The sequence below is a fragment of the Haemaphysalis longicornis genome, unplaced genomic scaffold (genome assembly GCF_048455015.1).
Source record: "Haemaphysalis longicornis isolate Haplotype H1 unplaced genomic scaffold, Haemaphysalis longicornis Haplotype H1 scaffold_1, whole genome shotgun sequence".
Classification (NCBI taxonomy): Eukaryota; Metazoa; Arthropoda; class Arachnida; order Ixodida; family Ixodidae; genus Haemaphysalis; species Haemaphysalis longicornis.
Window position 1 is genome coordinate 396,476,486 of NW_027526203.1, and position 21,313 is coordinate 396,497,798.

General features: G+C 45.8%; 1 protein-coding gene across 5 annotated transcripts in view; it reads left to right on the forward strand.

Moving 5' to 3' along the window:
* The window catches only part of LOC144155337 (solute carrier family 35 member C2), a 57,426-nt gene that overhangs the window by 27,304 nt on the left and 8,809 nt on the right, over positions 1 to 21,313 (forward strand). For 2 of the 5 annotated variants that reach the window (XM_077686700.1, XM_077686703.1), the window contains exons 7-8: positions 2,804 to 2,929; positions 3,660 to 3,742. In XM_077686700.1, coding sequence (XP_077542826.1) covers positions 2,804 to 2,929; positions 3,660 to 3,742 — 209 coding nt within the window. Of the gene's footprint in view, positions 1 to 2,803; positions 2,930 to 3,659; positions 3,743 to 18,144; positions 18,288 to 21,313 lie in introns of all 5 variants that reach the window. The other 3 variants (XM_077686704.1, XM_077686702.1, XM_077686701.1) reach the window with 2 other exon arrangements.

The window sequence follows — 21,313 nt, forward strand, 5'->3', positions numbered from 1 at the left end:
CACCTGCTTCTTTTTTTGTGAGTGGTTTATTTCAAAGGCACTTGCTGTCTGTAGCCTATTGTGATTGTAGAGCCAACGCCGATGGGAAGAGACGCCGAGGACACTTTGCTGCTACAAAGCCAACACCAGCTTTTTCACTCTATGGGCCATTCAGGACTTTCGCAAGTGCGGGAGAAGCCACCAAGGGCGAACCTAACTGGCGGCAGCAAGGGAAGCTATCAGTTTGAAGCAGCAAGGGAAGCAGGAGCAGGTGGGAGGGGGGGTGGAAGGAGGCAAAAAGAGCAGCGTGAAAGGCGGGTAAAAAACAAGCAGTTGGAAAGAGCAATGAAGCAGCAAGATAGATAGGAAAGGATGCATTGCGGGTTTTTCCCTTGTCCATCTTCAATATTTACAGCTCCGCGACAGCCGTCACAACTGTGCGCACGCCTGTGTCGTGTAATTGGGGCATTTCATGCATAGTTCACGTGGCGAGTTTTTCAGTACCACGGTGACGTGTCCTAAAAAGCAAGTCGTTGCATTACTTACTAGGAGACGCATGATTGAGGTTCCACTGTAGTACTGTACAAATGAAAACTCATGCCTGTTGTAACATGTCTGTTAGCTTGTGCCTGCTAGGTAAAAATACTGCGAATGACTATGAGAGCTGACCAAATTTTTACATATTTTGCAGTTCATGTCGAATTTATGGAAAATTGGTGCCACGAACAATTCGGGAAAAATATTGCTATAAAAACAAAGCTGTTAAAATGGTCGTTTGAGAAAAGCTTTCAAACAACTGTGTATGCTGAAAATAACTCCAGTCTGAATACAGTTGTTTGGTAATGGCTATACACTCTCAGATTACATGCAAAGCTTTCGAGCACCATGTTGAGTTCAGTACACCTTTCGTAGCTTGCAGTTGTAACTTTGCATGGGCCTGTCATAGCACAGTCATTGTGGAAGGCAGACAATGAACCACAAGCATGTGAGCGATATGAATGGAAACTACCTACCATTTTTAGGCCTTCTAGTAGATGTCTCATTTTGCCCAGCTTCTGAAACCGGAGTGTAGGCTTAATTCATGCAGTTATTGAGCCCACGGACAAAAAGTTTGACAGCAAACTGTTTTTTGGTGTGTAGGAAAGTTAGTGGCTGAATGATGCAATCTATGACTATGGAACCTCCTTCTTGGTACTGAATTTTTGTAGCATTTCTGCCAGAAAATTAAAAAAAAATGGTGTTGAATTGCCGCCTTTGCAGTCTGTGAATAATTTCTCTACACAGTGAAACAGCGTTGTACTTTGCGAATCCTGCACAAAACATCTGTTTTGTGCTGGGAGCATCAAAATCATACTGAAGGAATAAGATCCAAACAGTTCAGGGATCGAAAAAAAATTTTACCTACAGGGGCACCAATTTGAGGGCCACCCCGGACTCTTGGCTTGACAATTACCTTACGCATCATGATATGTTCACTGCGGGGTTCACCCCAGGAATTTTTAAAAGGTGGACATATTGAAAATGGGGGTGGGAGGGGCAAAAAATTAAAAAATTTGAAGTTTTCATCACAAAAATTGAACAACTCTGGTCAAATACTGGGTATTGTGGTGCCACAGCGTCGTAAAAAGTGGAAGCTCTTAAAAAAAATAAGAAAGCAACAAGCACAACCATTCACTCCAAGATTAGCACGCAGCTGGCAATCTGAGACTTCAAAGTCACTTGTTCAGACTCTTTTTCACGTAACCAGATGGCGGGAGGCGCATCCCACTGCCGCTGGTGCTGCTTTCGCACAGTGGCCGTTTTTAGGTCCTCAGGCGCAAATTTTAAACGGGTCAGTCGTAGTGGTGGGTGGCCTACCGGAGGTAGTGGCCTACCGTGTGGAGAACCCTGGTTCACCGAGATTTTCTCGCCAAACATCCTTGAGGCCCTGAAGATTAGAATAAATTCACTGTCATTGCTTACAAACCTCACATGCCATGGGAGCAAAACATGAGCCCTATTGTGAGTTCAAGTCCCAGACCTCTGCATTGAGCCACTGCTCTGAATGATCCAGCATCACGCACACAGTTTCCATTGCTGCTTCAATAAAAGACTGCAGAAAAAGTGATTAATGCTGTTTCTTTTTATCGGGTGCAGTGCGCAGTCAAGCTGATGCTGATGCGGAGAAATGCCAATTGAGTGAACCTCAGGGAACCAAAGAAAATGCTTATTTAAATGAAGCTTCACTCAAATGAAATTAGTGCTAAGCCGCAGTTTTTGGACAAGTTTGGGACATTTAGTTGTTGTTTCTTGCATTTTCTCACGGGTTGTAAACATTTCAGCAGCTTGAACACTAGGTGAACATTTTCGGTATGTGCTCACTTAGCCAGTTTGTGTTTCTAAACATATGCCCAGTCTCTCCTGTACCTCCTGCATCGTAACGGCCTGCTACGGGGTGCCTAACACTTCCCAGTGTCGAGCACATGTTGTCCAAAGTTTGGTTAACACGGAATTCGTTTGTTAAAGAAACAAATCAAGCATGTTAATGCTTACCATCGAGAATGGAAATTTGGGGGAGAGTTAAGCGACACAAGAAATCAAATATGATATACAGCCATTTCGCCTAAAAGTAGTTTATTAACATGTTTGCATTAAGTGCTGTGCAATGCCGGCAGAGATTTCAGAACAGCTTGTAACTTCTCGTAGTTGGTTTTCAGCAAGCCTCTCTCTGTATTAGTGAAAAAGTAGGCAAACACCGAATAAGAGAGAGGCACCTCTAAGTATGCAAAAACAAGGATGGCAGGGTGTCATTCTCAGCTAGTTTTGCATTTTGTCTTGCAGGAAGTTTGTACGTTGTATTTAGCAGTCAAGTACAGTGGAGATGAAATGAGCAGCATGAACCTACTGGGTCTGATCATCTGCCTATTGGGCATTGCGCTGCACATCGTCGTCAAGTCACTCAACAGCAACGGTAAGAGATCGTGAATGCCTCTGTAGTTGTCGAGGGGCAGCCTCAAACTTCTTGTGCTTGAAGTTGAACTATCTTGAAAATGTCGAGGCCCGCTACTTGGGCTCCCGCTTACATCTGTTTTATAGTCATTGTCTTGTGTGCCCTAAAAACAAAGCTCTGCAACTGCTTAGGGGATCGTTCATGCCTCTTCCTGGACTGGGCGTCAAACCTGTGCCTGTATTTTGGAAAATGCACAGTGTTCAGTGGTGTCCTGTCTCTCTTGCATCTCATTTTTCCTTTATGCTGACACCATAAAAATTTTTCAAAAAGCTTTTGCACCCTACGTCAGCCAGTTTCATGCCGCCATTGAAGTTCTGGCCCCTGTACTGCTAAGTGCGGATGAGTTCCATCAGGTGAAAAGGGCAGTGCACATGGATGGTGCCAGGCTGCCCTGGCATGTTTGATTTTGTGGCAGCATGTCGGAGTAATATCGATTAATCGTGCAGCCAGTAAAGCTACCATGGGTTATTCATAGCGACCCACAAATGCTGCTGGCTGGCATACCTGCTATGAGAGCCACTTTTTCAAAGACCTGATAAATGCTATTGCTTATGGGACCGTTGCATGTGCACTTACAGACAGAGCTTGCCTAGTGTGCCTCCTTTGGGCCTTTGATAAATGCATGCATACTCGCCGCATCACTTGGCTTGGCTGCACTCTTTGAAGGCAATAACTTGCCTTGCTCTTTCAGGGCTGGGGCTCGATTCCTTGATGCGGGTCACGTGCATGCTTCTTCCTGGATCGCTCCTTCTTCCGCTTTTAACATGCAAAAAGGTACGTCATGCCTGGCCCTGCTTTGCTAGCTGGCACCAAGCTCAATCTCATGCCCCCTGGTGTTGGTTCTGGATGAATGCCGCTGGCATTAACATGTATGTGGGCTTTGTAAGAGAACCCTTCAGGTGTTTTTTTTTTAAGTGCGAATGCACTTTATAAGCGACCCCAAACCATCCACCGCCGGCGGCGGCGGCGTCCGCAGTGCTCCTCTATATTTAAAAAAGAAACAGCATCCGGCGCCAGGTTTCGATCCGAGGACTTTGCGGCCGCAGCGCGACGCTCTACCGACCAAGCCACGGACGCGACGCTGATATCAGTGTTAGTGACGCGCCTTATATCTTTAACGCATTCAAACTACGTCGTCAGCGGCGTGCGTTGGCGACTCAGCGGCGTTATAGCGGCTTGATAACTGCGTGGTGTACACGTGATACTACAAACCCGATGGAAGAGATGGAAGAGAAGGCGGCGAGGCGGTGGGCTGCGGGGGCCGAGCGCAAGCGCCGCAAGCGGGCCGACAACCGTGCATTCGCACTTTCACATTCTCCCCCTCGGGGAAATGCGGGGGAATTTTTCCTTCCCCTTCTTTCCCCTTCATACGACCACATACACATTCGAATCTCTGTGTGCTTTATAATGTGACATCCTTTCTTGCTGATGCTTTCACTCATCATTGAGGCTGTGATGGGCTCGTCATACTTATAGATACGTACACACAAACTTGGGACTGTGACAGAAGCCTCTGCTTACCAAGTGTCTTGGTTATCTCTTCATTTATCTTTGCATAGGAGCATGCACTTCACTCTTTGTTAGTGCAGTCAAACAACTTGTTTCTGTAATATGGGTTAAAACATAAGTGGGGCATGCCAATCTGCATCCTAGGCATCACCAGCTTCACGATGGGCTCTTATGGCAAAATGAACCGCTTGCCGCAGTGAAGTGGTAATGTGTTATTGTTTCAAACGAGAGATGTGCAAATGGAAAATTTTGACAACGAATCAAAAATGAATAGAAAGAACTGACTGAAAATTGAATTGAACACACTGTAGATGCATTTATAAGATAAATTTGATGTGTAAGCATACCGCATGAAATGTAACCAGCTGGAGTACAATACTGGTTAACAAAATGGTTTCTTGGGGAACTGTTGGTTGACTGGAGCAGCTGGCATATCGTTTCAGGGTCACACACACAAAAAAAGAATAGACAAGCCAGTTATTTGATGCAGCGTGCACTGTCCTCTCCTTTCTAACCTGGCTCCAGAAAAGAGAAAAAATAAGATACCCTTTCATTTACAAATTCTGTTCGCAGTCGCGTGATAACAGCAACTGCCAGTTTCCTTGATACACCTCTGTGTACAGTAAGCCACCGCACCACGAGTTGTCTCTACCAGAACATTGTGCCGATAAGTAACTGCGCTTTCTCTTTCCGCACCACGAGTCAGCAAGCCACTGCACCAGAAGTTATCTCTACCAGGTTATTGTGCCGATAAACAGCTGCCTTTTGCATCACCAGCAAATGGGGTAGCAAGTAAAAGAAAGTAAGAAGGGCTTGCATTTTGATCATATTGCACCGGCAGTATTGGCCAGGCTTCTGCCATTCTGGCAACCGTTCTTCCAAATGCCAATAAGTGGCAAACTTTCTACCTTAAAGCAAAAAAATGTATATATAGGTGAAGTCACATCTGCAATTTGAGATGGTAAATAAGGAATGCTTGAAAGGCAGGTTGTGTGTAGATGGGGCATGGTTTGTGGATGCTTTGGTTGTAGTGTGGGGCCACTGATAGTGTGGACTTCTGCAGCTCCCACGATATGCGTATACGTACATGTAAGAGTTTACATGGAATTTTTAATACAAATAAAGTTGATTGATTGTAGGGTTTAACGCGCCAACGCAACGCAGACGATGAGGCGCGCCGTAGTGGAGGGCTCCGGATTAATTTTGACCACCTGGGGATCTTTATCGTGCGCCGAAATCTCGTACACACGGGCGTTTTTGCTTTTCGCCTCCATCAGAAAAGCGGCCGCCGCGGCCGGGAATTGAACCCGCGACCTCGTGCTCAGCAGCGCAACGCCCTAGCCACTGAGCCACCGCGGTGGGTAATACAAATAAAGTTGCTGTAACGTGTGTGGAGCTTCTGAACGTTGCTGAAAAAAAGGGGGAGGAGGGGGTATTTTGGCAGATGAGGATTTTAGAGCCCTGTGTAATAATATGGTATAGTGCTCAATAGGAAAAAAATGGTATGAGAAACAATAAATAAATTATCAAAGCAAAATGGTAAGGCAGTATAACAAAAAACACGACCAATATCGTCATGAAGAAATGCCAGTTTCCCAACACGTTTTGGACTCGGGGACGTTCTTTAGACCAGTTGCAGTCTTTCCAATTACTTTAAAGACATGCTTTCCAGGCATGCTAGTGCCTCGTATGATCGGGTATTTTGTAAGAATACCCAATGGCCGCTAACTCTTGATTGCTCACCCTTGCCGCTACAGACAAAAATAAACTGTTGGGGAAACCGTTCATATGGTGGCAGATTACTAAGCAAAGCTGTTTCGGTATCATTGGATTGTACACATTCACGAAACAAAACATGATTGACCAGGGCACAGTCCAAAGGAGTGAACGAAACTGCTGCATCTTGCTGACCAGCAGTGTCCACATGATTTCTGGCAGGAGGGGCTGTAGGCCTCTTTTATTTGTCATTTAGGACTGCTCATAACTGCTTCAGAGCAGCTCCATATTTTATTTGCCCATAGAATTTCTGTGGTGGGAGCAGTTTTGGGCTTCCCAGGAACTGGTCAAGGCTGCTCTGGGCGAGCAAATAAGAGAGACCACGTGTTGCTTGCGTTCGAACGCACACTCTCTCCCCCATTCTTCATCTCCCCTGCTGCTGTGCCGAACCATCTCCCCCTTTCCGGGGCTTTAATCAAGTGCCGACACTGTGCCGACACTCCACCCTCTCCCACGCCTCTACTGCTGCCACGCTGTGTACACGCTCTCTACTTGTATTCCTGTTCACAGGCATCTCCTAGCTTGGGTACCCCCCCCCCCCCCCCCCTTCCCTCCCTCAGAACATATGCAGGGGATGTATATGAGGGACTAAAGAGGTAAACAGCTTCAGTGTAAAATATGTCTGTTGGGTTGATTGATGGATTGATTGATTAAAACGTTTGTTGATATAAAGGGGATGGGGAATGAGGGAGAAAAGAGAATGAGCTGCGGGTGGCCATCCTGGTCCGGTAGGCCGCGCGCCTTCGCAGCTGTCCTGGCGCAAGAGATCAGGAACTCGTGGTCTTCAAGCTGTCTGCTGCGCAGCAAGCTCTCCCGTTGCTCGAGGGAGGGGGGAAAGGGGGATGGGGAGTTGGCAGGGCAGAGCAGTACGAGGTGGAGCGTTGTGTTAGGGGTATCGGGGCAGTGAGGGCAATCGTAGGGGCAGCTAGTTGGTGAGATTCTTGAGGGTTGTGGTAGTAGGTGTGGGTGTGCAGTCAGTGCCAGATGTGAGCATCCGCCGTGGAAAGGGAGAGGTAAGGGGGAGGAAAAGTAAGGCGGGAGGCCCTCTAGTGGTGGAGGATGTCCGTGTATGTTTGAGGGAGGGGATGCAGGCCCGGAGGGTTGCAGAGCGGTGCGTCGTCTTCCCCTTCTGGAAATGTTCGGTGGATAAGGTCGCGGGCGGTGGCATGTGCCACCTCATTCTCGGGAAGGGATGCATGGGCAAGAATCCATACGATGCTAGTCTGGGGATGTTCAGGCCGTTGAGAGAGTGAGATTTCTGCGAGAGTGTATATGCTTCCTGTTGCAAAGCGCCGACAAGCCGCTTGCGAGTCTTTGAGTAAGGTTGTGTAGCAGGAAGGGACGTGCATTATTGCTAGAGCAGTGGCTGCTGCTTCGGCTGGGGTGATGAGGCTAGCCGTAGCGAGAGTTGTGCCATTGGCTTGGATGGCTGCAGCCGCAAGCGGGGTGAGTGCGATAGCGTGTGGCATCACTATAGCAGGCTTCTTGATCACTGGCATATTTTGTAGACAGAAGGCGGGCCTGATGTTTTCATCGGCCTGCATTGTATATGGGGTGCATGTGCCTGGGTATCGGGAGAACGTGTATGGCACTTTGATGAGCAGCCGACAGGCGTTGTATAGTGTCCACAGTTTGGGGGAGGGAGTACCCTAGCTTGGCGAGTACTTGTCGCCCGGTTGCTGTGAGTCGTAGGCATTGTAACTGGTTGTTGGTGTGCACCTCTATGAGCTCCGATAGTGTGTTATGCAGGCCTAGTTGTAGAAGTCTTTCGGTAGAGGTAAATGCGGGGAGTCTGAGAGCAGTTTTGTAAGCCTTGTGGGTGATGTCGTTCTTTGCTATTTCTTGAGGTTTGAAAGCCAAGTATGGAGTTCCGTAGGTGATGCAGCCCAAGAGCATTGCTTGTAGTATTTGACAGGTATCAGCTTCTTTGAGGCCTCAACAGCGGGTGCAGATGCGTTGGATGAGATGGGTGAGTTGGGATATCGTTTGTTTGAGTCTGGGAAGCAGGGCTGCTCCCGAGCCATCATAGTGGTAAGGGATACCTAATATACGGAGGATTTTCACAGTGGGGACCAACTGGCCGTTGATGGTGACGGTTGGGTCTGGGGTGGTGTTGGGAGGCCACCCCTTGTCTGAGCTCATAGGATAAGGAGGGCAGATTCTGATGGGGCCACGTGAGGCCACACATTTGCAAATAGTTAGTGGTGGTATCAATGGCTTGCTGTTAGGGTTGCCACCTTTCCGCGAAAAAAAAACCGGCTCTTCGGGGGGGAGGATATAGAATGTTTAATTTGTGTTGAAAAACAGAGGCCATGTTTTTGACACGCAGTGTCATTTATTGTAGCGTTTTCTTGGAGAGGAATCAACATAACGTTTGTACTGAAAGCGATTGAGAGCATGGTTATTGCTCTGTATGTGCTACACTGAAAAATAACCGCAGTTGCTGACCGCGGCCAGAGCATTTCGTTTTTTGTTCCTCCCTTAGGTACCCCTCCATCTCAGGCAGTGCGCTCACCCGTTTATTTTCTCTGTTCGCGTGTCTTTGCACAGCTTGTCGATACATATTTATCATCTTAGTTGTTGAATTGACGCTTATAAAACGCGAAAACGGACATAATCACTGCACGAGGGCAAGAAAACCGGCCAATGATGGCCGGTTTTAAGCATTGACCAGCAACCGGCCCGCTGTTTAAAAAAGGGTCGGGCCTGTCTAAAACCGGGCAGGTGGCAACCCTAGAAGTTGCTGTAAATGGTATTTTTGATTGCCCGGAGATCCGCTGTTGGTCCATATGGTAAGGTCGTCCGCATAAAGCGCATGTGAAGTGCCCGGGATATGTTCAAATAGAGATGGTAGTCCCGACAGTGCAATGTTGAAAAGTAGGGGTGAAATAACTGAACCCTGTCGGGTACCCTTGGCTGGTGTGTTAAACTTGTCAGAGGTGTGGGGGCCGAGGTGGAGAGTCGCCGTGTGGTCCGTGAGGAAGGCCCAGACGCAATTGTAGGTAGCGGCTCCACATTTGAGGGCGTGTAGCCTGGCTAGAATGGCCGTATGGGTGAGATTGTCAAAGGCCCCTGCACGTCAAGGGCTAGAATGGAGCTGAGCTGAGTCTTGCTGAGGCTAGCAATGATTTGCTCTTTAAGTTGCAGGTAGATGTCGTGGATTGATAGGTGAGGCCGAAAACCAAATATTGTGTGGGGGAGTGAGTCAGCCTCTTGGAGGTAGTCGGCGAGGCGGCGTGTGACAAGGTGTTCAAAAAGTTTGCCAACACATGAGGTTAATGAAATGGGGCGAAGACAGTCGATAGTAACTGGCTTGTTGGGCTTCGGGAGAAGGGTAATGTTAGCATGGCGCCGGTGAGCTGGAATCGTGCCTTGAGACCAATGGTGGTTGTAGCAGTTGAGTAGCAAGTCGAGCTGTTCTTCATTGAGGTTGCGGAGGAGGCCGTAGGTGATGTGATCGTGGCTGAGTGCAATGTTCCGGGTTAGCTTGGCAAGAGCTTGCGCAAGTTCAGTCCTCATACAAGGGGCGTCTAGGGTTGAGTTAGGTGCGCCAGTATAGCCAGGGAGGCGTGCGACGGTAGTGCTTGTTCCAAAAAGTTTGGTGCGAATTTGGGTCAGAATGTCGGCGGGAAAGCACTGGTGGTTGTGAAGTAGCCGGGTAACATTTTCTGAGGTGGCTGTTTCGGGAGGGGTGGCACCAATGAGGCGGCGGAGAATGCACCAGGTGCGCTTAATGGTCAGGGTGCCACCCAACTGGTCACAGAAGGTACGCCAGTTTTCGACATGGAGTTGCTGTGCGTACTTGAGGTCTTGTTGGGTTATCTGGGCTATGTGGCATTTGAGGGCCCTGTTGTGTTTTTGGCGGTGCCATCTGTTGAGAAGGCCTCTGCGGGCGGCCCATAGGTGGTCAAGGTGAGGGTCAACAGCTGGGATGGTAGGAGTAAGCGATAATTATTTATTATTTATTTCCAATACTGTTAGCCCTTGCGGGCTTTTACAGAGGTGGGAGGAAAATAATTTTCCACAAACATGTAACACCAGTTCTGCAATAGACAAGCAATGCATTCAGAGAACACACAATGACAGCTTACGCTCAAATGATTCAGTCGTGGGTGTGTCAATAAATACATCTGCATCAAGGTTGTTCCACTCAACTATAGTTTTTACAAGAAAAGAAAATTTGAAGACATCAACGCGTGGCACATACGACATCACAGCATGAGAGTGACCTGTTCGTGGCAACACTCGCCCTGGGGGGTACAAGTATAGCCTGGAATCCAAGTTGAATTTATTATTATACAGTTGATACAAGAATTTCAGCCTAGCTATTTTTCTGCGCGCTGAGAGTTCAGGCAATCCGGCACGAGATAATAATGCAGATACAGACTGCGTTCTTCGGTACGCACCGAAGATAAACCTTGCAGCTAGCCTTTGATTCCGTTCAATTTGTTTATCAAACCCACTTGGTGCGGATCCCACACTATACTAGCGTACTCTGGTACACCATAAGCTTGACCTCGTTGAGCAGATCCACAGATGTTATCAATGTGCTCGTTCCAGTTCAAATTGTTCGTTATTGTGACCCTTTGTCCTTGGTATGAGTTTGATTCTGTTCCAGGAGACGTTGTGACCACTCTTCGATGTTCTCTGGGGGGGACGAGAGTGTCATGGGGTCGTGTCGAAAAGCTTGCCAGTTGGTGAGCTTAGCGGTGCCAGTTCGTCGATTGCTGTGTGTGGAACAGCGAGGCAGATGACAAAATGATCGCTGCCGATTGTGTCGGGCAGGGTCTCCCAGGATAGTAGAGGCACGTTGCTTGCAAAAGTAAGATCAGGGATGGTGCCCCCGGTGACGCTAGTTCCAAGGTGAGTGGGGACTGTCAGGTCATTGTATAGCATGAAGCTGTGATTTTGTGTCGCATGTAAAAGAGCTGTGCCTTCTTTGGAGGTGTGGGGGTCGCCCCAAGTTACATGGGGGTCGTTGAAGTCTCCTAGAAGGATAAAAGAATTTGGTCCTGATTTCTTGGTAGCTTCGTGAAGTAGACTCTCAAGGGAAGATAGCGGGAAGTTGGGAGGGCTGTAAATGTTCAGGATGTACAGGCTGGGCTTGCCAGGTTGACGTGTGAGGATTTCGATGAAGATGTGATCAACCGGTGAAGTCAAGGTGATTACCTGTGTTGTGAGGGACGTGTGAGACAAGGATAACTGTGCAGTTATTGCAGGGGTGAACAAACGTATCATAGCCCCGTAGAGTGATGCGTGAGGTATCTGTTCCCTGGAGGGTGATGATGTGGGGGGTGGTGGTAGTAGTTAGAAGGTCGAGGGCAGCTTTCTTATACTTGAAAGAGCGGCAGTTCCACTGGTAGAGAACGAGGGGAGGGAGTGGTGTATGAGAAACGATATTGTGAAGGCGTCATGTGGCTGGTGTGCTTTCTTGGCCTGTCGTGGGCAGTCTGGGGCGAGGGTTCGTTCCAGTGTGGAGATATGTTCTGTTAGTAGCTTGGCTATCTGTTTCGCTGTATCGGTGATCAGCTTGGTCATTTGTTCGGAGGATTGCTGCAGTTGTTTTTCGACATAAGGCGTTATCTTGGTAGAGAATTGGGCGTCAACTGTTGCTTCAACTTGGTTTTGAGCTGGGGCAAGGAGTTCTTAAATTTTTTTGTGCAAGTTGCATTCTATTTTTTTTGTGTGTGTGTAAGGTTTACACTCGTTAAGCATTTTACAGTGATAGCCATATTGGCAACCTTTTGTGGCATCTGTGGTGGTAGCAACGCAGCTGTATATGCTGGGTGAGTTGGACAGTTGTTTGTAAAGATCCCACTGCCAAGTGCTGCCAATAAAAATGCCTCCAAGCTCTGATAATATAGTTACCCAGAGGATGAATGATGGTGACAGAGAATTCTTTCAGTTGTAGTATCACAGGTTTCAGCACTCCCCTGGTGGTGGGAGGAGAGCAGCAGGCTTCTTGGCACACTGGTGCAATGAAGGCAGCCGCAGTGTGTATTTGTGTAGGGCTGATTTCACTATTAGCTCATAATTATGAACTCATGGCTAAACTCATGGCTAAACTCATGAGGAGAGTCCAAAGCAGCTGCTAAGGGCATTCAGGGTACCACTTTTTATCTTTTATGTAGTTACATTGTGAGAGAAAGCCGGAAACGTGTGCCATGCGGGAAAGTTCAACAAAATTTGTGTGTCTTGCAGCAAAGCCAACTTTGTTAACATTTATTAGCAATTTTATCATCAGGAAAGAACTGAAATACATTTAACGATGAAAGTGCTCTGCTAACCGAATATCAGAATACCTATTCACACAGCATTTGAAGCTTTGAATATTCGCCCACTTCTATTGTTCTAACAACTGATATTGACTGCAACAAGCAAGCTTGGAAGGGTAGAAAGCACAGAATTGGGGACCATATGTGAAAGGCACTGCTCTCAAGATATATGTGCTGGACTCTTGCCCCCTCGAAAGAATTACGAACTCCTCTGTTGCCTAGTTGATTTGGATTCATTCGATACAAACACAGTTCAGAATTGGATCAGTGTTTAGCAAGCAAAGGGAAAGCACATGTTTTTTAATTGGAGGCATCGAATATTCTTTCGAATGTGCCATTAAATCCTTTAAAGCTTGTCTTGTTTTTGTTTTTTCTTGCATAGCTCAGTTACAATTATTGGCTCATTGTAATTGGGTTATGCAAGAAAATGTAAAGCCAAGTGTTTTTACCTAGTACAAAAAAGGAACAATAATATTACAGCAAACTATTTTAAACAGTTCCATCTTAACAAAAAAGGCCAGTAAGTGAAAATGTTTTAAATGATTAGAGGGCAAAGAACACGGTGACAAGGAAGTACGACAACACGGCAAGTGCTTGAGTGCTTGTCCTACTTTCTTGTCATTGTGTTCTTCGCATCCTAATTTTTAAAATAGTGTGTACCAATTTGCACAAAAATGTGTTATATTTGAAGATGGGGTAAGCCCAGTATATTTGGGCCTGTGGTTGGTTCCACATTGCTTAATGTCCCCCCAAGTACCTCATTATCTGAATCCAGGCACCACCTTTCCACACTGTCTTTTTGCGCTGAACAGCGGTTCATTTGAAATGTTGGTGTTGCTAATTCACATGCGTATGGAGTTGCCTTCTTTATAGTTCACCCTGTCATCATAGATGAATGCTAAAAGGGCACCTTAGCAACTGAATGTTTTAATTAAGAAACAAAAAGAAAGCATCCAGTCTGTGAAGGAGAAAAGAAACTTAGAAAGATGCCCGAGTGTTTATTAGTATCAAGTAAAGTAGTCACTGAGGCAAGGTTAACCTGCACAAGCGCAAGGAGGGTCGGCCACAATTTATCTGTGTGCGCACTCTGAAGCCTAGCAGTGTTACATAGCCACTGAGGAGCGCATACCTGCACAGGTGTATTGGCCAACGCTTTATTAAGGTGCTAAGTAAATCAGCTAGTTCAAAGGGAAAAGTAGGCGAGCCTCCACAGTGCAAAAGAGGCATGGAGTAGGCTGAAGGTCGCCGTGAGGCATCTTTCTCGGCGCTAGAATGTAAAACGACACCAGAAGAGAGATAAAAGCAGGAATTCATGCTGAGTCGTATTCATGCACGTTAAGAAGAACTCTCCATATCTATTTGAACTCGTTTAATGACGCAAAGAAACCAAATGAAGCTTGCTTGCGCACCTAGGCTGAATCTGCATCAGATTGTCCAAAAAAAATTTAATTTTTTTTCTTCGTTCTTTTAGTGCTTTGTAATTACAAAATACCATGCATAAGCATGTTATTTCTTGTGCTTGGGTTGTTGTTGCTATTACAAGGGTCGCTTAATAAGTTTGGCAAATTTCTAAGAGTTGGTGCCTCATTCTTTATGGTGACATTATGGTTGGCCCAGTATCGCTCATTAACCTAGCTCGGTCGAGATATTATTGATAATTGTGGCCTTATTTTCATGCAACGTACATTTGAAGCGAGCGTGCCAGCACTTGTCGCAAGATGAAAGAGGCAAGTTCCGTTAACTGATGAAATTTTTTTTGTGTGTGAAGTGGATGGCTGTGCAGATAAACCCAAGTCAGGTGAAGTTAAGGGGGACTGTACACCAGTGCTGAAGGCTGTTTGTTTTTGGATGGCTGAGTTTGAATGCAACCAAACACCAACATCATCTGGCCAGAGTGTGGCCAGATGAAGCGCATGCTGGAAACCCAGTTGAGGTCACTCCTGTCATCATTGGGAAAAAATTTATGAAATTGTTATGCTGGACCACCGAATATCAGCTGGCATCTCAACTGAACGGGTGCACAAAATCCTGCAGGAAGAATTGCCGAAGAAAAAGTTGTGTGGGTAATAGTTGCCGCCATTGTTGACTGTTGACCAAAAGCACACACAAAATGACGTTTCTTAGCAGTGTCAATGCTTAATAGGAATCAACAGAACGTTTTATGCGAATTTGTTACCATGGGAGAACATGGACTCACCGCCTTGAAACAGCAGTCAAAGCCGGGAACGGCGCCAGGTTTAAGCACTCCAAAGAGAAAGCGAACCATTTTTGTGGCTAGGAAAGTGGGGGCCGCTGTTTATTGACTACTTTTTGACTACATGAACAATTGTAGAAATATAGCAGGTTAATACATTTTATGTCGTGTTATTGGGCTGGTTAAAAGAAGTGCAAAAAAGAAAAAAATACGGTTCAGACTAGCACAAAAGACAGTGCTTTTTTGTAAAGCTAACGCACTGGCCGATAAAATGAATGTCTTCTCTTCCCTCCATACTCTGTGGACTTGGCCTCGTCTGATTTTTTCTTGTTGAACAAGAATCTGGCTCCGTGAATCTGGTTCTGTGAATCTGGTTCTGGTTAAAAATCTCGCTCCGTGAGACAAAAACATTCATTTGGTGAAGATTCCACCATCACTCCCACCAATATGTATTTCGCTCTACTTGACAATTTTTATCTTTGTGACCGGATTAAAACTTTGGAAGCTCAGTGGACCAAGCGTGTGAGTTCTGCTGAATGGAGACCCTGTCAAGAAATAAAATGAATTATGTTCAGAAAATGGGGTTTTTAACTTGTATTTTGCATAATCTGTTTCACAATTATTGTGTAGTAGAATTTAAATTTAATGAGTTAGTGCAAGAATGTGACAGTTTCAGTGTTTTGAAGCGCCAAGCAGAGGTGCTTGGCTTTTGTAGTGCCGTCCATCACTTGGCAGATAGAGCTGGCGGCAGTGACTGGGCTGTGAGGGATTTGAAAACTAATTTACAAATTTGTGTAATTGAACATCATTTACTGTGTATAATTTCTAATTAGGACACATTTTAGTGAGTTCAAGTTCGTATTGTAGGCCTTCCGTTATTTTTTGAAAGCCTAGGGCTCTTTGGCCTCTTTTGGCCGGCATCAGTTCCGGAAGGGGAAGCGCTTTAGTGTGATGACATCAGTTGCGGGCAAGTTGTTGTCTGCCGAGCACCATGCGACCACCGACGGGGGGAGAACGGCTTCACTGGGCAGGCGCAGCACTTGCTGAAATCGCGTACCCTTTTTTTCGCCGCTGCTGTAGCGTCATTGCCCTTCTTTCCACACTCCTGTTGACGCTGGACCCGATTTTAGCTTCAGGCAAGCGCGCGCTTCTGGCTCCCGCCGTCGTAGTTTTTGGTTGGCGGTGCTGACGTCTTTCCCTGGATGCTTTATGGACTAGCACCCATAGGAAATCCCTCAATGAGACTAGTAATGCTCTCACTTAAATAATAATAAGGAAATACATAACTATGCTTATTGCTGTATACCCCTGGTTACAGCAGTTCTGTAGCCCACATTGCTGTAACCATCACTAAAATATTTTTGCAAGTGGAGTTGACTATATATTGAAATGCTAGAGAATGATGATTGAGAGAGAGTGAGAGAGAGAAAAAACTTTATTGGCTGAGGCAATGGCCAAGGAGAATTGAAGTCCTTTATGTTGGCGGCGGGTAAGGGCTGAACGTCCACCTCACCAGGACGTCTTCTCCTTGAGTAGGGTGGGCGAGCTCGTGGTGACCGTAGACCGGTGCCTTTCGGCGACCTCTTCCACCCTCTTGACCAGGCGTACCTGTAGGTCCGGGTCGGGGCTGCGAAGCGAGGCCTCCCACCTCTCCTCAGAAGGGATTTCGAGGAAAGGGTCCTGGGGGCATGCCCACATGCATGATGTGGGCCAGGTTGGCGTGGGCGCCACATGAGGGGCACACCGAGGTTGGGTAAAGGCTGGGGTGGATATGGGCCACGGTGGCCGGATTGAGGAAGACTCCCATCCTGGAGCTGGCACCAGACGTGACTTTGCTCTAATGGGAGGGAATTAGGTGCCTGAGGCTAGATCCGGCGGGAGAGAAGGTAATAGGTAGTAATGTTGTGGTAACCGATCAGATGGTCTCACGCGGACCTGGCTCCATGGTAGGGATACGGGCTCGGCTTAGCCCGGATATTAAGTCCTCGCGATAGGTCATGGACCGCCTCGTTTTTCTCGAGCCCGGAATGCGCAGGGGTCCAGGTCAGTTGTACAGGGGATTGCGGGGGTTTCCTGAGTAAAATTTTGAGCGCCGTTGTGCATATGCGTCCAGCGGCAAAATTTTGGAGAGTGGTTTTAGAATCTGTAATGATTGTTGCGGGGGTAGGGTTGAGTGAAGGGGCCAGTGCTATCACCGCCTCTTCCACCGGTTCTGGGATGGGCGTCTGGACTGTGATGGAATCAAGGGTGTGGGTTTTGGGGTAATTGCATGCAACAGCAGTTGCAGTGAAGGCCTTGTGGTGTTTGTATTTTGCTGCGTGTACGTACACGACTAGTGGGTCGTTTTTGCACTTGTGCAGGGCGATCATGAATAATTTTCATTGCTTATAAAAATGTACGTTTTATACTCATTCGCGCTGCTCTAATGCACAATATTTATTGTGTCATTTGAAGTTCAACTTTAATAGTAGTAAATCCCATTATTTTTGTTGCACCGCTGACCCCATTTCACTCCAAGGCTTTTGATCTAAATCGTGGCTAGGGCTGTCTGGTAGATAGCTTGAAAACTGCATTTGATTGGCTTCGTGTTTCATTTTTCGCTTTGCTTCTGCAAGGTGGTATTTTTTTAAGTACACAGCTAGGCAAGAAGAACAAGGAGTAGTGATTGATCTTAGTCATGCCATCAATTCAATGAGATCCTGGCAAATGAGGATTTAATTGAAGATGTAAAATTGTAATATCTACTTCACATCAAATTCAAATCCTAGCAAATGGCAAACATATCAAACAACAATTCTTTCACCTCTCAGTTTTAATATGTGTAATACAACACTTGCCACAAAGTCCTGAGAGATGCTCCACCACTGAAAGATAACCAACCCGAGTATTTGTCCTAAATTTTCCTCTTTTTTTTTTTTATTTATTTAACGTGCACCTTTGCTGTGTATCAGAAGGTAGCCCATCCCTCTATTTTCACTGGATGGGCTGCCGATTTTGTGTGGGCTTCCTCTTGGGATTTTGTGGTATCTGTTTTACAAGAGCAGTAGTAATTTGGAAAAAGGTGATGAACTTATTAAGCAGGTATTGTTTGTTCAGGTTTTATTTATAGACATGGCTATACATACAACAACATATATGGATTTTAGTGTCTAATTCATGATTTTGGGAGCTTGCCTGAGTTGTATTTTTCAACAGCCTGCTATGCCAAATGGCATGCAAGCCACTATAGTAGGCACTATTAGCCTATCCAAAAAGTGTTTTACCTATAGCTTTGTTATTCTCAGGCTGTTTTACGGGGAAGTTTGGTACATTTTGTACTTAAAAATTTTTTCGCAATTTTCTTTGACTGATCTCCGAGGTAGTTTTGGTGTCAGCCTCTGTAACATTTTATTTACATATTTAATTCCTTGTTATTATTTCAGAAAATAATTGCATTGTACTAACATTTTTCAAAAGAGCATTTATTATGCTACACCTTGATATACTACAATGCATTTTGCAAAAATACCCCAAGCACAAAAGACAAGTTTGTGAGACAATCCAAAAAAGAGCCTGGTTTCCTGTGGTAAGGAAAAAGTTAATGTTATATTGTTTTAGCTTCTTAAATGTCTGAATGAACGTAAGCTGTGTAGATGGTACAAATAAGACAACTGTCTTATTTCATTTCATTTATTTACACTCCGCACCCCAAGGCATTATACAGCAGTGGCATTTTGACAGGGAATAAGTGCAAGAACAGCTGATAAATATGCAAAAATAACAACAAAAAGTAACACATGGAAGATGGAAATTGTTGGATCGGAGGTAGTAACAATGGAAGCGGGAAGGTGATTTCATTTGGAGCTGGTTTTGGGAATGAAAGAAGTGCAGATTTGTCTTGCAGTTTGGTATGTTAACTTTGAGCTTATGGTCAGTGCATGAGGACACCTATGATGGGATTTGCCGCGGTGGCTCAGTGGCTAAGGCGTTGTGCTGCTGAGCACGAGGACGCGGGTTCGATTCCCGGCCATGGTGGCCGCTTTTCTGATGGAGGCGAAAAGCAAAAACGCCTTTCGGCGCACGTTAAAGATCCCCAGGTGGTCAAAATTAATCCGGAGCCCTCGACTACGGCGCGCCTAATCGCCTGCGCTGCATCGGCGCGTTAAAACCCTACAATCAATCAATCAATCAATCAAATCAAACCAACACCTGTGGTGGGACTGAAAACCGTAAATGGTTTAGGTATTTGTTGTAGTAAAATACTTTGTGGAACACTCTCGGACATGAGATGGCTCTCCTTTTGGGAAGTTCAGAAAGGTTTACTGTTTGTTTCATATGAGTGACATTTGCTGCTCTGGAATACAGTGTACTCCCCTTAAGGAGAACTGGAAGGACCGTGCAAGTTTGCTTGTATTATCAGCAGTTCATCTTATTAAGCGGAGGATTTTTGCATTATGGACGTTACAAGAGAGCAAAATTGTTGTTTGTCTTTACTATGGAGTTCATCTTAACCGGGGTCTACTGCAGTTGCAGAGAATCAAACAAGCAGCCCTATTTTGAATATATTTGAAGAAATTGGGGAGGTTGTTAGGATGTGGATTCCAGATGAGAGAAGAATATTTAACTTTTAATCGGATGGGGTTTTTATAAGTTGGAAGTTTTAACGAAAGGGGTGCTGAGGAAAAGTTCCAACTAATGAAGCCAATCGTGCTGTTAGCCTTGCTAGTAAAGTATGTGTGTGCCAAGAAAGGTCACTGAAAATTTTAAATCCAAGGTATTTGTTCATATCATCGGAGCCAAGTGGAGGACCGTTGAAATAATGCATCTGCAAGTTTGAGTCAACTGTGGACAGTGTTTTTATTTGCGTTGTTTTGCATTTACCGACTCTCAGTTTCCCTAACCATGTGTCACACCAAGCACGTGTGTTATTGAGATCATTCTGGAGGTTAGAGATGTCAGATGTGTTGAAGATTTCCATATAAATTACGCAGTCATCAGCAAAGAGTCAGGTAGGCGAAGTATTAGAAATATCGATGGTCTAAATTTTAGAAAAGGAAGAAGGCCAAATACGGATCAATGGGAACACCTAAGTTACAGGGCAAATATTAGAATCATGGTCATTAACAGTCATGGGCTGGGTGCGAACACTGAAGAAATATTTAATCTATTGGGTCAGTATTAATTTCACGGAGTTTCAAAAACAGTAATTTATGAGGTACAGTGTCAAAGGCTTTAGCAAACGTAAGAAAAATCATAGTAAAAGCTAGCGATTAGGGTTCCTGAGAATAATTTTCTTGGACACCGTGTTGATGAACTGCAAACATTTTGCCACAGTTGAACGTGGTTACACCAAGTTTGTCGAGCAATAGCTCAGTTTTTACACCGAGGGGGCACACAGTGAACGCGCATACAATTGCACCGCACGACAAAACGCAGCCGCCGCTCGGTGCAGTCAGCACTGTCGGCTCGCACGCGCAGGGAACTTGGAAGCAACTAGCGCCTCCTTGTATCATTTTCTGATGGCGTGCACCCTTCCTCTTTGCACATATCCCATCTCTGCACCCGTCCCCTTGGATTGAGCAAGCTCTTTCACTGCACAACCACCCGAGGGGCTGGCTTTATCGTGGCTGAGCTTGAAGGTTAGATTGACACTATGAGGAACGAGCCGTTTTTTAGGTTCGTACCTGGAGTAATAGCGCTGTCGCTCTAAAAATGAACTAGGCTCTAGGCTCTCCACAGCTCTGAGATGGCAAATTTTTTTTTTTTCCCTAGCCTTGTAGCAGGCTACAAATCCAGCATCAAGTTGGAAGCTGGATTTGTAGCCCACTATCCAGCGCAGCAGCAGGCAATGTTATACCAGCAGCACTGGATCAACTTGTGCAACTTATTCGTGGCACTGGAAACATAAAATGGTCATTTTAAGCCTTCTAGGGTGTCATCTGACAAGCAGAACTGGTATAGTTGCCAGAGTGTATACCATGATGCATATTCATGTGCCATCCGACGGCTCTGTATGTCAGTCAGTGCCATGCGAACAAGCTGCGGTCAGGATCACACTACATAACTATGTGCAACCACCTAGGAGTCAGCATGATTGCAAAAATGATTTTCTCTGTAAATAAACAAATAAGCAAAAAGAGTCGGAGCCCTTCCACCCTGTAAAGAAGAAAGTCCAGTAAGACTGGAGCTCTGGGGGGATTTGCTGTGTTGAGGTTTGGCTGTATTGGGAATTTGCCATGTTGAATTAGAAGGACAGTGGCGTGATCTCTACATCAAATAGTAAGAACACACACGATTGGTGGTAGAGACAATGACATTTTATTATAGCGCGGCGACACCAATTATGGCGCATGTTGTGCGATGGCAGGGGTGGTAGGAAAGAAGTATAAAGTGGGGCTGTAACCACACTACCTCCGTAGGTGGCCATGCTTCACTGTGCAACTCACAATGTGGGAAGCTGGCTTATGAGGACCAAGTTTACACCGATTCCCATGAAGTCGGCTTCACCTCAACACAAGTTCATTGCTGCGAAGATCCTTTCTGGGTCAATATAAGCCGTCGTATGTCAGAATATGGAAGCCCTAAGACCGTTCTTTATTTTCTCATGGATTT